Genomic DNA, 25,505 nt, shown 5'->3' on the forward strand with positions numbered 1-25,505 from the left:
AAACACTGGACCGGTCCTTTAAGATGATTCATAGTCCACAGCAAAAGGACTCTAATATACAGTGGAGTGTAAAACACAGGAACAGTGGAGGACAGCACAATATGTATATCAGACTATAAATTCCCTCGACACACTGTATAAGAGCTGCACATTTTAGCACTGTGGTTTACAGCATGGCAGCTGTGAGAGGAAGTGTTGGTTGATTTAACACGCGACAGTTTGCTTCATTTATCTTTCACATAATAATTCTTTCTACATTTTTATTTCAAAAGTATTTTTATCATTCAACTTTTGTGACTCAAATCTAATCATCAGTGCACTACACTGTTATGTAAAAAGGACAACTGCGTATACTGAGTAAACACAGTATTCATTTATGACCACAATTTAAGACAAATGTTGTGCGCCAGGTGGTTAAGTTTTATACCATGCAAGGACTTGATGAGCAGTGATGCATAAAATGACAGCACCATTGTAGCTCATCCCACTGTGTTAAACAGCAGCTGTCACACTCTTCTGCACAAGCAAATTCCTCCCATTTGGTGCCGCTGCACCAAAAAAAAAATTACCTGGGTGTTCCCCAGGATTTTTCCCCCCCCCCCCCCCCCCCCCTGTGAACTCCACAGATTTACTACACCGCCTACTTGTTTTCACTGAATGCAAATACAAGAGTGGTTGAGTGTTTGGACGCAGTGGAAATGCCTGTTCATGACATCCTTAACTTGGTGGCTTGGAGAAAAACTCAAACAGATGTTGGATGCTTTCACTGATGGCTATTTGTGATGGCAAATAATTCATTGAGAGTTCTATGATTATGATGAAGTTCTAGTTGTAAAAACTTAAATATGTGCTTATTGTGAATCGGGTGGCATGTTTCAAACAACTTGGGACAAGAACAACAATAGACTGGGAAATTTGTCAAATGCTCTAAAATCAGCTGTTTGGTACATTCCACAGGTAAACAGGTTCATATGTATCCTGATATCATGATTGGGTATGAAAGATGCATCTTCAAAAGGCTAAGTCATTCACAAAACAAAGACAGGCTGCGGTTCACCACTTCGTCAAATATATGATTGTATTATGGAGATTTCTACATGGGCTCAGGGACACTTTGTAAAACTGTAATCAGAAGTTTTTTACACAACTTCCCAACTTTTTGGGATTTGGTGTTATATTTACTTGGCTAAGACATATTTTTACAAAACTTTAGAATAAATTCAGGGCCAGAGAATTACACATGGTTGCTGTGTTGGTTTCAGAATGGATTTATGAGTACAGGATTTTAGGATTTGTTTTTAGACCTAGGTCGGGTCTAAAGCACATAATTTTATCGCTTTATGAGCTGCAGTGCAGTGTTGTCCTTGAACACTTTGACTTTTCACCTTCATGTGTGGGAGCAAGAGAGATGATTGCTCTACAAAAATTGATAGAATATTATACAGTAGGTTTCAGTACGTTTCCATCTTATGTGATATTAACATATTAACAGTGTAAGCGTAGTGTGAAACGATATGTGTGTCTCTCCGTTAACAGAGATGTGGACAGTTACACAAGTGGCACCTCAGTTTAACTTAATGGATTGTTCAAATCTCTTGACAATTCTTAGTTATGTGTTATAATTTTAAATTAAATAGATAATGGCATTTTTGTCAAGGGGCTGTGTGTAGACACAAATTCATCTCAAATCTCTACAGCTGTTAAAGCAGACTGACAGCTGATCCAGCTGTGATCAGCTGTAGCTGTCATCTGAAATGAACATAGCTTCATGTGATGCTGCAGTTGAAAGGACGTCTCATTCCTCTTAAAACATATTTCCTCTGTCCTCTCTCCTCCCACAGTTGGAAAAGAAGCATGAGAGGGAAAAGTGAATGCAATTTATGTGAAATGGGACATATCATCAGTCATATCCCACAGTTGTAGCTTATAGTCCCAAAGACAGTGTTATCTAAGTGGGCTACTACAGAACAGCAAATATTTTAAAAGACATGTTTCATGGGTGTGGATCCAAAGAAACATGTTCTACTGTGTCTCAAAGTGAAGGAGCTCATGAAGGAGATGCTGTGTCAAAATGAGTCATTTTTTTAGTCTCTTAAGAGAGGAGTCAGCTACTACTGCTACCTAATAATAACCAAATTCATCAGCAGGCAAATGTAGTACTTACATTACCATTATGTACTAATATTACTTAATGGTGAGAGACAAATATAATTTCTTAAATCAGGTTGTGAAGTTGTGCCATGAATTACAGATGTTTGTCAATTTCAAAGACAGTATAATCCTGTGAAAATACATAATTGGACACACACCCAACAGTCATGTAATTGATGTCATCTCATTTAACACACTCCAATATCCATATCTGAAATCTAGAGCCGGTCCTGTATATCAGCTAGCTCACAAAACCTGCTTACACTCCTTTCATATAACTGCAGTTATCAATATAATCTATATAGTTATAATTTTCACCTCTTTAAATACCGTGTTGAGGTGATGATTTTGTTGGCGACATTCTGTATACTGAGCGAGACAATATAGTTCAGTGTCTTCACGACAAGCTCTCACTTTCTTGACTTGCAAAATGATCTTGATAAACATATGTGTGATTCATGTCACAATTTAAATGGGATCAAAAATGTGTGCAAATCATGTCCTAACACTGGAAGGGGCGGGACTTCACCTCTTTATCAGATGTCATTTTAGTTATATCAAGGTAATTTCCACTACTGTGCATGCAAACACACATACTATGATTAACATAGATATACTGTAAAATCTCTCAGGAATGTCAGGTAACTATTTTCCATTAATCAAAACAACACATTAAACCGATCAATACAAGGTCAGGATCAATAATGTTAATAATGTTAAAGAAAGCCAGTATTGTATGTATGGCCGCCACAACCTTTGATGTCCAGTATGGCTCACAGAGCATGTTACAATTCTAAGAAAGTTGTTATTTGAAACTATATTGTCAAAGAATACCTGGTTTGAGGGTCAGGAGAGCTAGTTGTATATATTACTTCCTATAAAAATCCATTTACCACTTTCCACTTTGTTTCGGGGCAGATATATTGCTTTTGAATTTTTAAATGTCCATTTCTAGTATCATCAGTACAACAAATTAATTTCCTTTACCTGTATTTGTGTGGAAATCTCATGATAAATATCTCAAAACCCCAGCAAATAAAACTAATTCTACAAGGCTAGATGTTACTGTACTTGGCTGTTAACACTTTTTTTAACAGTAGCTGAAAAACAGCCAGACCTAAAACACAGATGTCAGAACAGTGAAAGCTTGTCAGAGCTAATCCACTGACAGGCAGGCTGTGTGGAGTTCAAGTCAACACGGATTTTTAAGTAACAATCAGGAAAAGCACATATGAAAGGTACACTGAGTAGTAGCATGTCATTATGTGTAAATGTGAATCAGCACTATAACTCTATATATCTCAAGTGAATATCTATTGGATGGTAGTTGTGACATGACTGCTTCTATAGAGGGCAATTTGGTTTGTTTCAGACTGATGCTGAGTGATAATAAAACTGATGATGTAATTATCATTACATCATTACCTTAGCTTCAGTTGTGTTGTTTTATTTTCAGTAAAGAACTTGGAATTAATTGATGTTTTTTTTTATTCTTTATATTGGTGAAAGGTATTTGCTTTTAATGTGTATATTCTTACAGCAAGAAAGCTTTGGAAGTGGGCTCATCAATTTAAACCAATCTGCATTTGTCAAGTATGTCTTCAACATGTTCCTTTAAAAACATTTGTTAATTGTTTTATTTGTTTTGGCCTGTCACTGGCACCAAAAGTTTTCTTTTGAAAACTGATGGGGCTTTTTTCACACACATTTTGGCTGGGCCTGAGGTAGTCTGTCTTGGCACGTCACCCCAGTGTGGCAGGGATTCATATTTCTATTACAACCAAGCCCCCATAGGAAGAGCGCCAAGCAATTTTACATAGTGGCCAAACTGTGTAATTACAATCTCAGGTGATGCACCAGGCCCCAAAAAACTTTTACCCCATATACTTGCAATGGGAAAGAAGCTGCTGCAAAACAGTGGATACTTTTCTTTTTTTTTAAAGTTACAATCCACACAAAATTAGGCGTTTCAATATTCACCATATGTGTTGACTTGTGTTGACCGCACGGTCAGTGTTTCTGTCTTTTGTCACACAATTCATGCCTGTTAGATTTGTGTCTGACTGTGTTTGACGTCATGCACACGTGGGCAATGCTGATCTGATAGGATCAAGGCAACTGCCGTTTTTGGAGCCAGGCTCTGCAGTTGCTCCCCAGGGACTACAAATGCTTAGCATGCTGTCTGATCTTACAGCTGATTGGTTTAGATCAAAGTTAACATTTGATAAAAACTTTTTACTTTTTGGTGAAATGGAGAGATTTTGATCTTTTTGTCTGATTTGAAGGTTCTGTTAACAGAGGACATACTGTGTGGCCGATGTGGAGACTAAATAGCCCACATTCATACTATAAACAGTACACAATAAATAAGTGTTATCTATATAAACACTGGACTACTTAAAATCAATATGTGAAAGTTTGTTACAATACAAAAACTTGTGGTAAGTGGTTTGTGAGGATACAGATATGAGGCCCCAACTGTATGAATATCTGACGGATAAATAACGTAAACTGTTGTCTTGTATTTCTTTCCTTTGTGTTTGACTATGTATTCCATTTATTCACGTAGCCTGCGAGGAAATGTCTGCTCAGATGATATATGAACAGCAGCAAGCTGATATGAAGCACATTTATGTGAGTTTATGTGAAATGGGGGTTGATCCATGAGCAGAAATTACAGGTCGCCTGTGTAGAGTTTTAATAGGCTGTGGTGTCATAATTAACAACAATGGAAGACTGTGTACAAGCTGATAGATGTGTCTGATAACATTAAATCAATTGTAATCAGTTCTAACAGGATGTGAGTGTTTCTGTGACTTCCTGTACGGACGTACAGTTGCGGGGAAACTGTCCATCTTGACAGCAGCTTTTTGCTCTGTCCCCTGCTGCTGCCCGTCTGATCTTGTCTACTTTCCAGCCAAGCTTGTTTGAGATGAACTGCGCTCATCTCAAACAAGCTCTGAAATGGTACTAAAGCGCTCGTCTCGCAGGAGTTTTTATTTTGTCTAAAACCCTGTTTCCAAAAATGCCCATGTGCGAGTGGCAGATTGTATGTAGTCTTCAGATCTGTCTGCAAATAAGCAAGCCCAAATATTAGATTTGACAACTCCTGATCCTGAATTAACATCACTAGTAGATGCTCACTACAGCTAGCTGTGCTGTTACTAGTGTTAAACATTTTAACAACTAGGTTGACAAAATAATTGCCAATTATTACCTTCGCTTGCCACATAAATATGCTACATCAGGCGTAAAGGTGTACTTTTCTACCTCCAAGGCAAATACATTGTAGTGCCAGCGCATTATTAAAGAGTAGTTTTATATCTGTGGATAGCTATGCTGAAAGCAGAGGTCACAGCCCTGCCAGTGGACCTCATGGGGCCTTATTTCACCTTATTATTTTATTCTATTTTTTTTATTCCATTTGAATTGTGCCATGAACTAAACATATGATGTTTGTCAAATAAAAGGATCATTTTCCAAGTCAGAAAAGTTGCAGTTTGTCGTGAATAAATTCAAACACTATCTGTCAACATTGACGCACTTGACGCACAGAGTTTCCCAATTTTGTGAGCAAGCTAACATACAGGATCAGCACAATGTTTAAGGGATATTCCGGTGTAAATTTAATCCATGGTCTAACACACCGTGACATCAAGTTAGACCCCCCCTGGAGAGATAAAGTTTTCTGACTGCTAGCTTATGTAGTTTAAGCAACCTCAGAAAAGACTGCATGATAACAATACACTGCAGTATAGGCCTCCAACAAGAAACCGCCAAAAACTTGATCTCTGGAGGGGAGGTCTTACTCAGTGTCACTGTGTGTTAGACCATGGATTAAATTTAAACCGGGATATCCCTGTAAGTTACAGGTCTTGGTGACCGATCAACAAGACAACATCAATAACGTTACTCTTGGCTGCATAGTGTTTATAATTCCGCATTTTCAAAGTCTTATTAATTCTTAATTAATTCTATTACAAACTGTGACTTTTTTGACTTGGAAAATCATCCTTTAAACTTATGTGTAATTCATGGCATAACTCAAGCGTTTAGACAGATTTGTCTATCTCCATTCACTATCATACCAATCTCCTCTGAAATAAGGCTTTGACTTTGGCTCTCTTTACACTTGCTTATCATAATTATGCTGATGATGCATTGGATAAATACCATAACATCCACCACAGATCCAGTTCCTCCAAGAACATAGTAAAATATAGGTTCATACATTTTTCACTTAATTTACACAGATATTAAAGTGCTGTTTTACCATCTATTTATTTAGAAATATAACAGAATTACCATGATGTTGCGGTAACTTCAGGTTTAAAGCTGGCAGCTGATGTGCATTGCAGATATATGTGGAATCATCAAGTTTTACTTGTTTATTTCAGTCGTCATATTGGGCTATTATATATGGTAAAACCAATGGTCCAGCCTATGTATTGCAACTAAATAGATTAGGTTTCAAAACTAACAGTAGTGAAAGAGTCATCATTAATGAAAAGCTCAAGCTTCAAAACTTCTTAACTGTATGAAAACATGTGCATATCGCACTGGGTTTCAACTCAGAAATTACTGTAGAAGTTATTTTACTGAAATTTAGCTCTGTGGCAAGCACAAGTTAACAATACTTACACGTTTTGTTCAGTGACATAATCTTGCCCATTTTGTATGATTACTGAAGCCTAAATGCGATTGCCAGAAGTAAAACATAAAGCTAACATCAAGCTGTGAACAAACTGCATTGAAGTCGCGTAACTTTAACATCAACATTTAATTACTGCATTGTACTAGAGAGTGCTGAAAGAATAAGCCCTAAAACCCAGAAATATGTTCGCATGTATGCACTCTATACTGTAGCCTACACCTCTCATACTAGGTCATGTTCTCAATGCCGTCCTGTAATTTGTTTTTAATATGATTTTGAGATTTGTAATTTCATTTCAGTAACCTTACTTATCCCTGGGTAAAGGTCCAGCCCACTTCTGAAAGCCTGGATGTTATTATCAGCAGGGATGTATTGCATAGAAACAGTTCACCCCTATTTAAGTTGTGGCATCACCCTTTAAGGCTTGAACTCAGAATGCCCTACTGTTTAGGCTATGACAAGATGATGCAAGGCATGTGAATATGGAAACACTTAGAGTATAAATACAATGCTTTCCTAGGGGGGCTCTTTCATTATATTAGTTATTTGACTTATGCTGATGCGCGACCGGAGGTCATGGCTCAACTCAGCGTTTAATTCACCACCATAATGTGATAAGGCAACACACAGTGCTGGCAGCCAGCGGGAGCATTTAAGGGTTAACGTTCAGGCGCGTAAATTCTGTTCATCGCTTTCTGAAGGGCTTGTTCACCAAACGAAAACACGATTAACAGACAGATTCGTTCCCCAAAAGACACAGAGAGTGCAACCGAACAGCATGAAATGTCCCAAACCAAGTAGACGGACACACTCGTGTAGCAACAACTATAACAACAGGAGAGAAATATAACATGATGATAATCGGGATCTGGCCGAGATCGTTACAGCTTATGTACGGCAGGGAAAGTGATGAGCGGCGGTAGACGATGCGTCTCCGCTTCATCGCAGTAAAACAAAACAGCAGTTAGCTGCGCTAAAGATGCGGACAGAGCAGCTCGGTGAATGTTTAACATGTTATTCTATTACCCCGCAAAAGCTTAAGGACTTGTACGGGCTATTGTCAGCCATAGCTGCTGCCTGGCAAGAAGGCTGTTCGGGGCTGAGCTCAGACTCGGGTCGTGATTTTCAACCGTGCTCTGTTAAAGCAGTAGGTGAAAACTGAAAGGATAGCTGTAATATAACGACATTTACAGACAGTACGGGAGAAAATGCAGCCTATCATATCTACGGATATGTACAGAAGCAATAGGAAAGAAATGAGCAGCGAGTCTGCCGAGACTTCCCCCGCCGCCCGCTCATTACAACGGGAATGGTTCAGTTTGGGGCTATGCGGGGATGTTAAATACACCTAAGTGCAATTAATGGACGAAGCCCACGCCGAAATGACTCTATTAACCATCGTAAGTTTTTAAAAGGGGAATATGTTTAGTGTTATTCGCGAAAAAATGTCACAACCCCGGTCGGCTATATTTAACTCCGCCTTCTTCTTCTTCTCGAAGCGGCCTCTCTTCAGATGTAGACGGGAGACCGAGAGCCACAAAGCTGTCAAACGCACCAAGACCTCGCCATTTTTGTTTGTTTTTCACAAATGCAAACCGCCACAAAAACACCACGTTGAACAATCTGGCCTTACCTGCCGTGGAACCAGTCCTTGCAAGCATCGCACTCGATCATAAACTGGGTCACGTCGTAAGGTAATCTGCAGATGCAATATACTGGTACAGTCGCCATGTTCAATTCACAACTACGTCGGGATAGACTGGGGGGGCTGCAGGAGGAACAACGTCCTGCAAACAATATGATCCAATATGATCTTCCCCAGAAAAAAAGCCAGGGGCAGACCCGCCGGACACATGAACCTAAGCGCACATCTCCATCACACCACGGCCGACGTGTGGTTGAAACGGTGGAGGTTCGTCGTAGCAGGCTTTGCTGAAATGCATTATTATTATTACTACTATGTGCATGCCCCCTGGTGACTGTATGGCACCGAGGCAGTCATATTAGGAGCCAGAAGAAAACGTAGCCTCGATGTCGCTGCGAAATAAATAAATAAATAAATAAATACATGTGAAAGTTACGTCAGGGAGCTGGTTTAAATCAGCAGGGCTCAAATCAGATGAATGAATTTCCGGATCAATGCAGCTATCAGGATTTATTTTTATGCAGCAGCCGCCATCCAACGCATACAGGCAAAATAAAAGCCTTTACTATCCGAATCGGGTTATTGTTAGTTGGTTGATACACATCTAAAAGAAAAAAATATTAGCATATTGCAAACGTACTCTATAGCTATTACATAATTAATTAATAATTAATTAATAAACGTGATATATATATATATATATATATATATATATATATATATATATATATATATATATATATATATATATATATATATATATCTCAAATTAACCAAATTAAATAACAACGATTAGGGCATTTAAAACGTCGAAATACTGAAAGGACATTGCAAATACATTAACACGCATAACAAGTGTAGAACCAAATTAAACAAGGATAATAATGGATTGAAAGAGTGCAAAATACTAAATAAAAATATGTAATGTACTTGAATTGTAATCATAATATCATAATATATAATATTTTATTAGTAAATTTAGCAAAATATAACATTTGACAAACATGTTATTTGGTACATTGAAATATGATATAGTTAATTTAGTTTTTTTTTTAAATGTACATATATTTGTACATTTATGGGTTACCCTACATTTACACCATATATTATATATGCTGTGTTTTTTTCATGACTTCTTTTTTTAAATGACTGTAGGCAAAATAAATAAATGAATGAATGAATGAATGAATGAATGAAAGAGAGAAATTGTAGGGATAACCTACAGAAAACATGACCATTTTATACCGTTAAGTAACACACCTTTGTGTTGTAATATAGACGGTGGTTGGTGGCTTGTCCCTTGGGGAGCTAGGGCCAGAAATAATGAGACTGCTGACTTGTTTTTTGTTTTTTTTTTAATCTGGCCATGCCCCTTTATGAGTGATGTCAAATGACACATCTCTAACTTCACAATAATAAATGTGTGATCACCTCTTAAAAATAACAGAAACAAATGGAACCTTTGGCATGAAAGCATTCATTTGCAGAGGCACAACAATTTTAATGAAAAAAATTTGACTAATTGATTAGTAAAAAAAAATTCTAAGACTGTTGTTAGAAGTCCTTTGTCGTGAGAGTTGTCCTGAAAGCTACACTTAGTGTATGAAAAGATTTGTTTTTAGAAAATACCCAATTTCCATGAAAATGTAGTATTTATTATGTGTCTTTTATAAGTGGGACAGCTCTGGAAATATCTGTTGTCTGCATTATAAAGAGATCAATCACCATGAGAATCATTTTGCTGTATTACGTATTATGAAACACAGGTTTGATGCTGCTCTTCCTTACTTTATCTACAGTAATATACAGTAAATGTGCCACCATATGACAAAAATGACATTGACCTTTACCTGAAAATGGCATTACAAGTTCAGAAATGACTTTTGCCTGAATAAAATGTCATTTAGTTTACTTTCGTTTAATATCACAGACTGCCAGTTGAATTAATAAAGCGTGATACAGATGTTCATTTAGCGTGAAAGTATTACACACTGAAGTTTGTTGACAGGTTTTGGAGAGTATTGCGGTGTATGTGTCAATAGCAGTTTAAAGCCTTCTGAGGAGCAGGAAAAAGGTGAAATATTAATGCTTACATGCTGTTACAGTATAATCAAGGATAAATAAACAACAACTTGTACTAAAAGAATAAAGATTTATTAGGCATTATAGCTAAGTTGCCTTCAAATACACACTGCCACAATCCATCAACATTCAGTTAAACCAAACAGCAGTTCATTCTTTTTCAATCCATAAGTAGGGAGAAACAACTTACATAGTAGATGACCTATTTAGCTCTTGCAGGGGAGAGTGGGGGAATACACCATTTCTCTAATCACTAATGAAAGATTAGAGGGAGAATCAGGTTGAAATGTTAAATAATGATTCTAGTGTCGAAGTAGTGCAACTGAAAAAACTCTGAAGTAAATCTCAAAGTTGATTACTGGCTGATGGCTAATGTCTTAATTGGAAGGTTGAGTATGTTGCTTTCAGCTACAAAAAGGGTGGTTTTGATATAAGCTTTTTATGGGACTTTTTCAGATATTTCACTAATGCAGAAACTAGCAACAGAGAACAACATACCATACTGTAAATACACTATTTCAGAGTATTTCTAGATAACTGTTTCTTCTTCTTTAAATAAATGCAACAGGGGTCAATATCACAAACAAATCAAGGTCAGAACAAATCTGTCATGAACAATTAACACCTTTTATGGGGTATGAAGTAGCCATTTCTTTAATTGGAAAAAGGACACAGAGGCCCTCATTTATCAATCTTGCGTGAAAACGGGTGCAAATCTGAGCGCAGAATTGGTCTTATGACAGGACACGCGTGATTTATGAAACGTTCGTATCTGACCAATTTCAAGCATACGAATGATCAGGTCTTGATAAATGCGGCAGCTGAATTCGATCGTCATTAACATGTTACACCCTTAAATATTCCTGGTTCGGAGGCCTCGCCCACTGAGGTCGAACATGGAGAGAAGACACACCGGCAAGAAGATAAACTTTTCCGAGATGGCGATCAGCATCCTGGCAGCGCCGGCACATCACAGGCACTTCGTTCACTAATGCAATGTTGTGTAAAACTGAACAGGCCAAAATAATATCGTACACTTTCTCTGGGGTGTACAGCAGCGTTCCCCCTGCTGGTCTGAGACAGAACCACCTGCCCTTCAGCAACCCGAAACAGCGCTCCACTGTGACCCGTGTGCGTGTGTGCGCACTATTGAATCTGCGTTCCTGCTCTGTAGCAGGGTTTGCCAGCGGGGTTATTAGTATTTCGTCAATTAGTTGTCATGTTAGGCTATTTATTTTTACGAAACAGTGGTATCAGTAAAAATGTGGGCTTTTTTTTTTTTAAATAAAATTTTCGTATTTTGTTTTATTCGTTTTAAGTATCCGTTTTGATCTGTTCTAAAAATGTGACTGCTTATGCTAAATCACAGCTGAGGTTTGTTTAATCATTATTTTCAGATTCAGCCAGATTTTGCTGTGTTGCACCGCAAAGTCAGACTCAGATTTGCGTACACAAGCTCAGACCTGACGTGAGATCTGATCATAGCTTCCGCTCACATCCAAATTGATAAATGCTGAAGCTTTTGCTTGGAAATTGTCATACGCATGGTTTTCTGCCGTACGTTTGTTTGATAAATGAGGGCCATTATATGTAAAGATGGAAGAAAAAGAACAACATGCATAATACCTACACACCTTTTAAACTGCAAACCATGCAGAAGGTTTTTTTCTTGAAGCTGTTAGTACTAAAGCTCTACAGTTGTTTCAAGAAACCACGTCAAGTATCAGAGTTTGGCAACATGTTTTGTGTCTGATTTTTAGAGCTATTTCTTGAAATGTTACTAACAGCTAAGTGATTCAAAATATAAGAGGCTCATCTAAACTAATGGACATAGTTGCATAAATATGAACCAAACCCAAAGTGGTGACCAGGGATGTGTTGCATTTTGCTTTCACATTACACTTTTGGTTTTCATTAAGCATTTACCATGACAGATAACCATACTATGGCAAACACAAGGTACAGAGTACTGGAAGAATATCAACCCATAAGAACTCAAATATTTCAGAATCAAAGCTCATTACATCTTTAATATCCCACTGTAAACAGAAAAAGTCATTGTCAAACATTTTCCAAATTTCTAAATATCCTAATCATGTTCCATCTTTCATTCTTCACCCTCTCTAAAAAAAATAGGCTTACCCTTCTCTTTGTAAGACGGTGGACTCCAGACCTACACCTCTATGGAAGCTGCTGTCTGTGTTTAAGTGAGGATTAGAATTACACGTCTTGGAGTCACTGCTAAAGGCACTTTCAAGTTGGAAGAGAGCCCTGCATTCCTCTTTATCTCCATTCAGCTGGTCTGACACTTTGTCCTCCACACCGTTCTCTGGAGTTGAGGCGTCACATGGTGGAGGGGAGGATATCCTTTCTTCTGGCTTGGGCTTCTTTCTGTCCTTCCCTGCATCATGTCCACTTGTATGAACAGACTTGAGAGCAGGCTTACTCTGGTACAAAGAATGAATGAAAAAGGATTTTAAACTGATGCCAAAGATGGGTCCATTGGCACACTGACTGAGGCTTCAACATGGAGAAAATACAGATGTGGGCTGAATGTCCTGGTAAACAAAAAGGCTGGAGAGCACTTTTAAAGCTAATAAGCAGTGACACAGAATGGTTTTAAACAGCACAAAGACCTGCCAAGGGGCTGTCTATTTACCACTTATGGCATGCTGAAAGCTACAAAACATTACCGTGTATTCTGTTGTTTCACTGCTATCAAAAAGTGAGAACAGTAGTGGCCCAATCCATCCAAGTTCATGAATTTCAGAATCTTAGTATTTGGCATGTACCCCTTTTGCTTTACTGATGGCATGCACTGGAGATGGCATGGTCTCCACAAGTTTGTGTAGACCATGATGACTGATGTTATCCTGGGCAGATTTATCATCATTTCACAAAGCTTTTTGGGGTGTACCCAAACAAGACTTTGCAACAACTACTTGAAGACCAAAGACAACCAAGGAGACCTGACTGTCATGAATTTTCCTTCACAGTCATTTGACACCAAACCCCTTTGAACAGCTATGGGGACTCTACAGAACAATTCTCTCTAATGTCCACCGAGGAAGCCTACTTCACTCTGTTATCTTCCTCCTTATCTTTAGACACTCTCTGTCCCCCTCACCTCCCAACCAGCATGATCAAATCCCTCTGCCTCCAACTCTAGGAAACTATTCTCCTTATTCCCTTCTCTCCTTACCCCTCCTGCCTCCTTCACTGCTGATGACTTTGCAACTTACTTTACCAAGAAAGTAAAAGAATTAGCCCCCTCTGACGTCCTTCAGTCATCTGTCCTCTCAAGATGTTTTCACACTAATGACATCTAACTGTGCCACTACCTGTTCCCTTTACCTGATTCCCTCCTCTCATCTCCAAAACATCTCACACGACATCCTGACATTCCTAACCACCCTGATCAACTCCTCCCTCACTTCAGGCTGTATTCCAGCTCCTTTCAAGACAGCTACAATAAAGCCACTCCTAAAAAACCCACCCTTGACTAAGGTAACATCCACAACCACAGATATATTTCTCTTCTTTCATTCCTCGATAAAACCCTGGAACACTACGTCTGCAACCAACTGTCCTATCTTTCACAAAACGACCTCCTTGACCCTAATCAGTCAGGCTTCAGGACTGCTCACTCCACTGACACGGCAGTCCTCACAGTGGCTGAGTCACTCAACTCTGCAGCCAAAGCCTCGTCCCACTCATCAGTCCTCATTCTCCTCGACTTATTCTCTGCGTTTGACACAGTCACCCACCAATTCCTCCTCGCCACTCTGACTGAACTTGGCATCGCTGACTCTGCTCTTAACTGGTTCAGATCATACCTGACAAATTGCACCTTTCATGTCACATGGAATGGCTCATTGTCCAAACCTGGCTTTCTGGAAACTGGTGTCCTTCAAGGCTTAATACTAGGACCACTTCTGTTTTTGCTATACTCTAGGTCCCTAGACTCTGCTATCACATTACATGGATTCTTTTACTACTGTTATGCACTGTTCCTCTCTTTTCCTGCCATTCTCCAATACCCACGTTACCACGTGCATCATGGAATGTCTGGTAGACATCTCCTCTTGGTCAACTGTGCATCATAGGAAGCTCATCCTTAGTAAAACTGAACTCCTGCTCATCCTGGGGAAAGACTGCCCTCACATGGACCTGTCAGTCTCCGCCAAGGACATCACCGTATCGCCTTCCTTGATGACAGAATGTCCTTCACCCTGAACATTACTACAGTGGCCCAATCCTGCAGATTTGCAGTCTACAACATCACAGCAGGATCCTGTCTTTCCTTGCAAAGGACACAACACAACTCCTGGTCCAAGTGCTGGTCATCTCCCACCTGGACTAATGCAACTCACTCTTGGCTGGACTCCCAACCTCCACGACTGAACTGTCGCAACGTATCCAGAATGCTGCAGTGTGCTTTGTTTTCAATCTACCCAAATTCTCCCACATGAGCCCTCCTCCTCCGTGACCTCAACTGGCTTCTTGTTACAGCCCATGTCTGATTCAAGATGATGGTGCTGGCATTCAAGGCTGTCAATGGAACTGCACCCGTCTATCTCCAAACACTGTTCAGACCACATGCCCCAACATGAGCACTTAGCTCTACTACATCAGCTGGCTCTCTGGTACTGCCATCAGCGCAAAGAAAGATCGCTCAGCAAAGTGCGAATCTTCTGTGTTCTGGATCAATGGTGGAATGAACTTACGACCAATGTCAGGACAGCAGAGTCACTCGCTATCTTCTGCAAAAGACTCAAGACTCATTTGTTCAGACTTCACCTCAACCCCGCATAGCATGACATGACAAAGCCAAGCATTCTGTGACATCACAAGAATCTTTGTGGAACACTGCCAAATCCTGGTGGGATAACATGAATCCTTAGGGACCGGTATTTAAAAACTCGTAATGTAGGTCAGAATGATCCGGATAATGAAATCTCCCTTTTCACAATCGAGTACCAAAGTGATCTCAGTGACTTCTTTTGAGTATTTCAAAAACCTGCTCCCTTGACTTCTGGGTTACGCAGCTACTGGGCTAGCAAGCTAGCTGCTTTTATTGATGTATGTGGTGGTCTACAGTTCATTTTTAAAAAAGGAATTAAATGAAAATACTCATACATTGACTTACCAACACATTGACAGCATTTGAACCTATGATTTTGCTGAACCGAAGCTAATGTCAGCTAGATAGCAACCTAAAGCTATAATGTGCCAGCCGACACAGTGGACTTTCTTTAAGAGGGCTATATGTGTGCAGACTGCAGGAACTTTGGATATATGACATTATAGCCTATATTATTTATGCCGTTCTTTCAGAACTGTCTAGTTTGTGGACTGCATTATAGTAGGCTGCAGTGTTATGGTTATTTTGTAATCAAATTAATCAAGATCTCTACCTAAAAACAAAATGCCTGCATTGGCAACGCTGCCAATCAAAGCACTATTTTAAATAGTCACACTAACATATCTGACCTGATTTTACACTTTGAAATAGGTATTTCTAGTCTTCTAACTTTGACATATACACTCACAGACTTGGATAAATACCTCACTGTTTAAGTACATTTGTAGGAGTGAATTAAAACATAGATTGAGAACAACAAATGTGAGCTGTGGTGTGTGTGTGTGTGTGTGTGTGTGTGTTTATTTTACATGTGTGAAATACATGCGTGAATATATTAACATGAAAGTACAAGGTACATTTTCACTCCCAATCTGTGTGTTATGAACTATAACTGCATGTACTGAACACTGTAAGTGCATTGTGAATACCATGTGAAGAGTGAATCCTCACTGACTCACCTGGTATGCTCCCTGACTCTTGAAGGCTCGAGGGTGGTACCTGGCTCCTCGACCAAATGACCGGATGACATTTGTGGAAATCACACCTCTGGGATGACTACAGGATACAGAAACATTCATATGGTTGTGATTGAATAATAGAAGAAATAACTGATGTAAGTCATGTCATCTTCTCTCTGTACATACCCTCTGATTGATCCACCAACAGACACCACCTGGACAGGGTAGCCTCCTCTTCCTTGGCTACGTCGAGCTCCAGCCCAGTGCTCTGACGCATCATTTCCACCTTGGCAACTAGCTCCGTCTGAAGAGAGAGAAAACTAATCAGAACAACTGTAACAGACTAATGACTCTGCTTATCAACACCTTTTACAATTGACTCAACCCATAAATTATACAAGATTACGAGGTAGATTTATTGTCATTCTTTAAATCTCACTGGTTTAAAAAAATTTATATATATTTGGGTTCTGCTACATCTATTTTGGAGGACCTTGTTTAGCCCCCAGCCAATAGCCACTTGACTTGTGGACCCATTTTACTAATTTGAGTATTGTTTATTTGTTTATTGAGGACTCATTTGAGTATTGTTTATTCTCAGCAGTGAATAATTAAGATTTATATTAATAAACCTGACATTTATTTTAATAAACCTGTCTGCAGGTTGTTTTCAGGTAGCTTTTTGCACAGAACCACAAGTGTGTCCCATTGCATTTCACCATTAACCACTCATTTTTATTAATGTTAAAATTATCTTAGATGCAGACCTCATGGTAATTGCTACTTATTTGTATTTATGATGGCTTTATGCCAAATGTAAGTTCTATATTAATGTATATGTATATTGGCAGTTTGTAATGCCATATTTTTAATATTTTTTCTTAGTTTTCACAGTTTTTCAAAAGAAAGGAAAGATCTTTACTAAAAGCCCTGAATGCTGCTGTGGTTTCATGGGTCTTTATGTCAAGGATGTGATGTTAGCTATCGGCATGCAGAATAATTATTGTAAATTGCAACAAAACTGTAAGGTACTGTAGATAGAAAAATGTTTTCTTTTTGTAATGTTTATTTAATGAAAAAGATGCAACTTTTATCGTAGACTGCTGCTGTCTGATTAGGACTGAAGGACTTCCTGAATAAAAGGGGAATTTAAACGATGAAAAAGTAGCCATGTGAAGGGTATAGGGATCACTGAGGAATGCCATAGTCATATTGCATTCGACTGTTGACAGCTGAATCGTTATCAAATCAAATCGTGAGGCCAGTGAAAATTCACACATCTAGTAATATAGCTAGTATATATATATATATATATATATATATATATATATATATATATATATATAAATAAATAAGACTGGCACCCTCCTGGAATTTCTCAATCTGTTCGTTTTCAATTATGATTGCAGAGGTGGCACTGAAACTCCCACCATCTGGGAACTGTACTCAAACTGAATTTCCAGTCAGTGTTCTACCAGATGGGGTTAAGCGCTGTTTCTTCATTTCTTCTTCTATCATTTGTACAAATCAATGCCTCAGTGTTTATGAAAAATGTCCTATATTGATAATTAAAGAAACAAAATTCTTGGCAGCAAAACATTTATTTTCATTTAAATGTTCATAAATTGAAAATAGAATAACCATCCTCTTGGCCTCTTTTTAAAAAAAAGACATATATATGTCCAAATTACATTAGGTACAACACGTTTTAGTAGTAGTATCTAGTTTTCTGATTCACTGCTGCTGTCACTGAGCTCCATCTGTTGCATCTGGTTGTCAGTCCCTGGCAACAGCACCCTATGTAGCATGGAACTGCCCTCTTTGCACAAAAACAGTTCTTCTGGCAGCCTTTGACACATCCACATGAGATTGTCTTGTTCATTGACACAGGCCAGGCTGGCTTTGTAGAAGTGATAGGAACTGTTTTTCCATTATCCATAGACCATCCAAATTCTGTACATAAGGGAATATCTGGCTTGGAAATGTGTGCACTCTTGTCAATGAGTGTTGCTAGAGCAGCCCTTTTCAGGTGCAGGAGAAATGCATCTTCTGTTGGGGTAGTAGCTTTAAGAGTGTTGATCTGTTGTTCAGGAACTTGTATGCTCTTAGTTTGCCCAGATCTGAATCCTCAAAGTGATCTGCTGTGGCTGTATACACAGCTATGGTGAGGTCTCGTGCCTGGTTCGGTTCTCACCAAATTCTTTAAGTGCAGGTATGTCCAGAATCATGCTGTTCTTAAACCATGCATTCTTTCCAGTGAAATATGGGTAACTAGTTGTATCTCTGCCACTCAAACTGTGGCCAAATGGCATTGCACAACACTGTGAAGGTCCCAGTGCCACAACCATTTCATGGATAGGCAGGTATGCATTCTGGGCTGTTCTTACCCACAGCTCTGCTAGATCACTAAGATGTGTTGCACCACAGTACAGACACATGGCAATGATGTCAGTGTCATTTTCATGTATGACAACTCTGTCAACTCTCTCATTCTGGACACTGTAGAGGGTGTGGAGTATGATCCTGGTGTCAGCCTCCTGCTGTGTAGACTCCAGAGCAGGAACATGCATAACAGACCCTTCTGTCAGCACCACACTCTTGGTCTCTTCTTAGAAACCACCACCCAGGTAGAGATGACTTGGGCCAAGAACAGGCTCCAGTTGCTCATTCTCACACCATTTGTCACAGACGAAGCTCAGAAGATTTGCTTTGTTAGCTGAGGCTGCAACTCCTTTGGGTCTGGAGCTGTGAACTGCTCACTGACTTCATACACTTTTGCTGGTTTTGATCGGGTGTATCTCTTCACCTGCTCAGCTGATTTAAGGCTGGGTCCACTGTACCTGTCACAGCAGAAGTGTATGATCTGAGTGCAAGCAGGCACATCCTTCAGCAGCAAGCTTTTGTATCGCTCAGCAATGGTTCCAAATAATTCACCTTTTTGAAAAGACCAGTGTCGTATGGCACACATAGCATCAATTACTACTGCTGCATTTTCACGGGATGCTGTTCACTTTGGTCTCCTCTTTCAGAATCTTTACTAGGCTTGCCTTGGTACCAGTTCTCATACTGCCATCTTCCTGGAAGAGGGATGGGGGAAAGTCACTGCACTCATGGTTGCTGATGAAGTCCACAATGTTGAGTTCTCCACCACTAGCAATGATCTGTGTCATGGGCAGAAGGGCGGTAACATCATTGCTCTTGCCAGATGTAGATGTTTTACCCCCAGACTTCTTTAATTTTGTGTTTTGTGTGTGGAAGGTGTTAAGCTTCACAATAGTTGTCTTCTTCTGATCACTGGACAGTGACTCTGACAGAGCTTTCAAACCAAGTACTTTCACATTTGTCAGGTTGTCCAGTTGATATGTTGATCAGGCATGGTGTGGCTGTTGTGAATGGGTTGGTCTCTACTGCTGCCATGACCTTGACTACCATCTCTGCATCCCTGGTGACACGACTCCAATTAGATTCATGGTGTGGGCTGGAGGAATGGAGGTGCAACATAGACTTGAGCTCTGCAGAGATAGCTGCAGTGAGTGGTTTTGTGTAAAGCCACTTCATCCGGGCAGCAGGGTTCAGTGTAATGCCATCTAAACCACTTGCCTCCTTGGCATCTGCATTTTATGTCTGCTCCAGAAGCATGTCAGGGCAGACCCCATTGTGACTGCCACCTGCTCTCCTCCAAACAAATGCACCTGCCATCAGTGCTTGATGTACCTCTGGGGCTGTTTCAGGTAGTTTCTTCATCTCGGCCAAATACAGAGGCAAAGATTGCTGCCCATATTTATAGTGGCCTGCATTTGTGATGATTCACAGAGATGGCCTACCCATTTACCTTCTCATTGGTAGTAGATGAACCTGTGAAGAATGTCTAACATCTCCAGGAAGATTGACCAGAAAACGGTTGTTGGTTGTCCACTCAGTGATTTCTGAAAAAGCAACATCTGCTCCCATAGAACTGATAACTGTGGATGTGACATCTGGATGATCTCCAACTTCTGAGTGGCAGTAGCATCTTTCTCAAAAAACTTCTTCACAACATTTTCGACCTGTGATTTCCAGTGTTCTGTTTCTCTGTCTGCTGCCCATGTCTCAAATGCTTCCCAGTACAGGCGCCACATGGCCTCACTGAGGATCCTGAGGGCATGTAGTGTTTGATAGTAGTCAGCCTTCTCACCAAACATCTTCTTGACAGTCCCTTCTTTACATAGACCAGCTGTGACAAGAAGATCCTCTGCACCTGCATCCCTGATGATTTTGCAAACAGCCTTCATATAGTTATGAGCTTGGTGAAAGCCCCCTAGCAGCAAGATTACACTGTCAAAGTCATCTGCTTGCTTGGCTCTGATGGCAATTGCAAGTTCATATGTAGCCTGGTCTCCAATGATAATGGTATACTTGTCTGCCAGTGCATGTGATGTATTGACCAGCCGTTTCATCACTTCTTTCAGCACTGCGGGATCAGTTGGAGATGCTGGGATAAGAGGAAGATAACCAATGGTGCTGGATTTTCTATGTGGGCGGAGGTCTGCACAGAAGGCAGAAAATCCAGGCAGTACTGCATCTGGAGGAGAATTCAACAACTGTGAAGTTGTAACCATTTTTGCTAGGCGCTATATAAGCAACAGGTCTTCAGCTGTACCATCTGAGGAAGTTGCCAGACTCTCTACCTTCTCAATGTGCTCAAGTGACCTGGACCTCTGCCTGTCTTTAGCTGAGATGTGACACATGGAAACAGGTGGGTCAGCAACATCATGGAGAGTCTTTCTTTTGTCACTAGGGAAGTGGGAAGACTGGCACCCTCCTGGAATCTCTCAATCTGTTCGTTTTCAATTATGATTGCAGAGGTGGCATTGAAACTCCCACCATCTAGTGTCTTCTTCTTCCAGTCCAGATTGTCCATGGAAAACACATGGGGAATCTTGCAGTTTTTAGTCATTGTCTCTGGGACATGAACACCAACAGTTTCAACCTGCTGCATGATCTTCTCACTGTGTGCAGTCAGCTGACGCTGCAGACGTTCATAACTGACCCCAAGCCCCAGCCTGTTGTTCAGCATAATCAACAATTTACTACGTGTCTATGCCCAAAGGTGTTGTTACACTGGAGACATGCTGTAGGATATGCTGTGACATAATGATAGCTTTCTCTGCTGTTGGTTGATCAACAATAACTCTTCCCTCTGCACTGAGTTCTGGTATCTTGTCATTAAACAGCATAACTGTGAAGTTGAAGAGTGATTCGGGAACCATGTTATTAGCAGATGTGAAGGATATCTCAGTGGAATGTTTCTTATGAGTTTGCCTCATGCAGTTCACACAATCTGCTCGAAGAATCTTTGCAGCTTGTCGCAGTGCACGATGTTTCTCATCCTGCATATGATCTGCCTCTAGTCTCCTCAGCTTCTCCAGGGCATCACCGAGGGGTACACCTGATGCACACATGAAACCTGAACCACATGTCTGATTAAGGATTGAAACACGTGAACCAAAGTGTTGCTGCAGCTTCAATTTCATACTAATCGTTCAGTACTCATCTGCATTTTTGACACCAAGCTCCTTCAGAATTTCTCGGTACCGGTTGCGCATTGATTTCAATAAGAATCCTGACAGGTCATGGAAAAGAGGAGCCTCCAGTTCTTCCATGAGGCGAGTAAGAATGAATCCAGAATTCCAGAATGAATGCACTGAGCCTTGAAGTTGTTCATGCATGGTTTATGGTAGGCTATACCATTGGCAACCATATCATGACCTTACCCAATCAGTCTCAACAATATGTCATCTCTACCCAGTTTCTTGGATTTCTCCTCAATGGCCTTTTGACTATTTATTGTGGATACCATAGAGATTGGTTCCTTTCTTCACAGCCACTGCTTATTGCAAATTACACACCTCTTCTTTGCTTGAAATTTTTCAGTGTTTCGCCTGTTGAACCTGACATCATGGTATGAGGAGGTGAACCTTGGATCAGCCAAAACTGATGCTTGTGCACTCATATCAGCTGAACGTTTCTTCTCAGCATATTGGTAGCTCTTCTTATTTATGTATCAATTTCGACATTTTGGGTACCACTTTGGTGTCTTCCAACCATTTTTCTGAGGCAGAATCATTGAGCAGTCTTTGGAAGACCTCATCTTGACGAGCATCAATGGCTTTTATAAACTTTTTTATAAACCCCACAGAGGAGCCGGCTGTGCAGGAGCAGGCTTGTAACAACGGTAACAGAAGACGCCAGATAACCAACGCATTCAAAGCAACAACAACAAAATAAGCCCTGATTGTTCTATTTATGATCAATACAACTAAATTACAATGGCGAGTGCCTCATGCAGATCACTGTAGTAACCCCAGTAACAAACATTCCTCACATTGCAGTAGACGGAGTTACCAGCTAATCATTACCCAGTGCAACATTTTTGCTATGCTGCCTTTCTGAAGCATGAATAATGTTAGTTCCAAACCAATTCAACCACTTCAGAGCGTACTGAACACAAACTAACATTATAACTGCCAGGTCACTCGAACAACACTTTTGCCAACCAGTAAGATATAATGACAGAGCTAAACACCAGAGTTGGCACACAGGCCAGACAACAAGCTAGCTTTACCAACAAGCTATGTAGCTTGACTGCAACATCTATGATATGCGCTATTGTGAGTATTACTGTAACCATCGCTATCTCAGCTTTGTGGTTAGAAGGTAGAATGAAACATACATCATGCAGGGGTCCTTGCTTGTCCACAGAAAAGTCCTTACAAATCCCGCAGCTCCCTCCACCTCTGAAATGATGCTCCGATGTGTATCCTAGTTTTCATCTGGGTTGGTCCAATTCTTTCTTTTTACAGTGCTTTTCTTCATCTGTCTTCTTATTTCTTCTCTTTGGCATTGGCAATGGTGGGGCATTTTTCTGCTGTTGCTTCTCCACCATTGTTCACAGTTTGAGCTTGAACCGCACTGCTCCTGTGCAGGGGAGGGGCAATGCCCAGTATGTGCTGCAAGGGAGAGGGGCTGTCAGCAGCATATGCACACGCATGATTAACACTTCTCAGACACTCCCCTTAGCTCTGATTGGTTGTATTGACTTGGGAGTGGTGGATTCTTGCAAATCAAAGTACAGCCACTGGGTGGAGCTACAGACAATGGATTTTTACACAGCTGACCTATTTTATTCTATTGTCAGATCATAATGACAATTTGAGCAAATATGACAAAAAACAGTTACAGACAACAGCTTTAACATGCAAGTGCATATAATTCACATATTATTTCAAATTCAAATTACTCCTCTTTAAGTAGAGGTCAGTTCTCTTTCCATACAAAAGATTTGGTGATTAATTGGTAAAAGAGCTCCAAGGATCCTCTTTCTTCAAAAACACACCCCTAGACTATAAGACTTTATAACAAATGCTCTTTATAACAAATGCTGTACAGCCCGGGGACCGGTACCAGCATGTGGACAATCCCAAACTGGCTGGCCAAGTTCTCCAAAAAATCAATTAGAAGCAGCATGTTAATGGATCTCGTGGCAAGGGACTACTTAGTCTTCATTGCTATTTTGCTTGATTCCAACAGAGGGTGCTGTCTACATTTTGATTGGACAAAGGCTGGGTAAGGGAGGACAGCCCTAATTCAGATTTTGTATTCCTGCATCATTCACAAGGAATCCCTGAGTAAATCTGTGTTGCAACTTGATCATGGCGCCAAGACGGTGGTTGAACTCAAAGCTATATCCGGGCCTCACCTGTTCATCCAGTTACTAGTGGAAAGTGAGACAGAACACACTGACTTGCTATTCCACTCAAATGATCGCTGGCTTCTGGAATGGTGTTTCGCTGGGTGTGGGAGGTCAAGAGGGAGAGGGAGATGGAGACATTTCTGGTGACTGTCAGAAAAGCTGACGAGTTTGTGGAGATGCAGGACCCAGACTGGGTGTGTGACTTGGCTTTTGGGACACATAGTGAGCCATCTGAACGACCTCAATCTGAAGTTGCAGGGGATGAATGTGTTTGTGTATGAGCTGCATTCACACTTGCAAGCATGCCAAGGCAAGCTGCCTCTCTTTTCCTGAAAACTGGTCAAGAATGCAGTGTTTTCCAATGCTAGCTATCCGAACCAAGTTCAATTGGCATTTCTTTGATGTAAACTACAACTGATTGTCATACAGTGTGACCCTTCTCTCAAAGAAACAATAACTTCATCCACATTGGACAACGACTGCTCACTGAAGAAAACACAGTTTCCTTACCTGGGCAGACAACCTCCTAAAATGTGATGGTTTTGCATGTGGTGGCCAAAGGAAACTGTCTCCTGTGATCAGTGGCGTAGCTATCGACGGTGCAAGCGTGCAGTTGCACCAGGGCCCAGACGCCGTGAAGGGCCCACAAAGGAAGAAAAAAAAAACAGTTGTCCAGAATTGCCACAGGGCCCTGTTTTTGTGAATGAAATTGCTGGGGCGGGTCGGTAAGGTAACGCTGAGTGGCCTTGATACCTGTTAGTCATGATGAGTCACGTCTCGTCACCTCTCTGCTGTGTCTGCAGCTGAGCACTGTGGGCCGAGCCGGTGCATGTCTCTCTCCCCAGGCCGGAAGAGTTATCACACCCTAACATACCACATAATAGCCGGGGCGTTTATTTGTTTCAATCACTGAACAGATCAGGCGTTTAATTCCTTCCTCTCAAAATCCGGGATGAAAATGTCAAACTTCGCCAGCTTCTCAGTGAATTCTCTGGCATCCTTCTGGGCAATATTTGTCTTCTGCAAGTGAAGTTGTTGTGTCGGAGGAAACTATTCAGCCAAGCAGCACTCGCTGCAAACTCCTCATCTCTGCTGTTACTCATGGTGGCGTACATTTGTTTCTCCATCGCCCTGATTATTTTGCGGGACACTCTCTCGTGGCGTGCCCATTTGCTGATCACTCATCCCTATATGTTTATCTCAGGCTCCTCGCTATCCTTCTTCCTCCCTCCACCAGGCAGCCTGGCCCTGTTGCTGTCCTCCTCGGACAGACGCTGAAGTTCCGTTTGATTTTTCACCCATCTCTCACTCTCTTCTGGTCGATAGAGAAACGTCTGCTTCTCCCAAGTTTTTCTCTGCATATTTTACAACGTACTTTTTATGTTTTTGCTGCACCAGAGCTATGGTGATCATCAGTG

General features: G+C 40.5%; 2 protein-coding genes across 3 annotated transcripts in view; both read right to left on the reverse strand.

The window, feature by feature from the left end:
- The window catches only part of phf2 (PHD finger protein 2), a 37,314-nt gene extending 28,510 nt beyond the window's left edge, over positions 1–8,804 (reverse strand). The window contains exon 1 of one of the 2 annotated variants that reach the window (XM_037100729.1): positions 8,439–8,804. In XM_037100729.1, the coding sequence (XP_036956624.1) occupies positions 8,439–8,536 (98 nt within the window). In that variant the 5' untranslated portion in view covers positions 8,537–8,804. The remainder of the gene's footprint in view (positions 1–8,438) is intronic. The other variant, XM_037100728.1, reaches the window with a different exon arrangement.
- A 4,042-nt stretch (positions 8,805–12,846) lies between these two features.
- LOC119020929 (constitutive coactivator of PPAR-gamma-like protein 1) overlaps positions 12,847–25,505 on the reverse strand; it is a 31,482-nt gene continuing 18,823 nt past the window's right edge. The window contains 3 exon segments of the mRNA XM_037100730.1: positions 12,847–12,979; positions 16,356–16,452; positions 16,542–16,659. Of these exon segments, the coding sequence (XP_036956625.1) occupies positions 16,436–16,452; positions 16,542–16,659 (135 nt within the window). The 3' untranslated portion in view covers positions 12,847–12,979; positions 16,356–16,435.

Source organism: Acanthopagrus latus, chromosome 6 (assembly GCF_904848185.1).
Source record: "Acanthopagrus latus isolate v.2019 chromosome 6, fAcaLat1.1, whole genome shotgun sequence".
Classification (NCBI taxonomy): Eukaryota; Metazoa; Chordata; class Actinopteri; order Spariformes; family Sparidae; genus Acanthopagrus; species Acanthopagrus latus.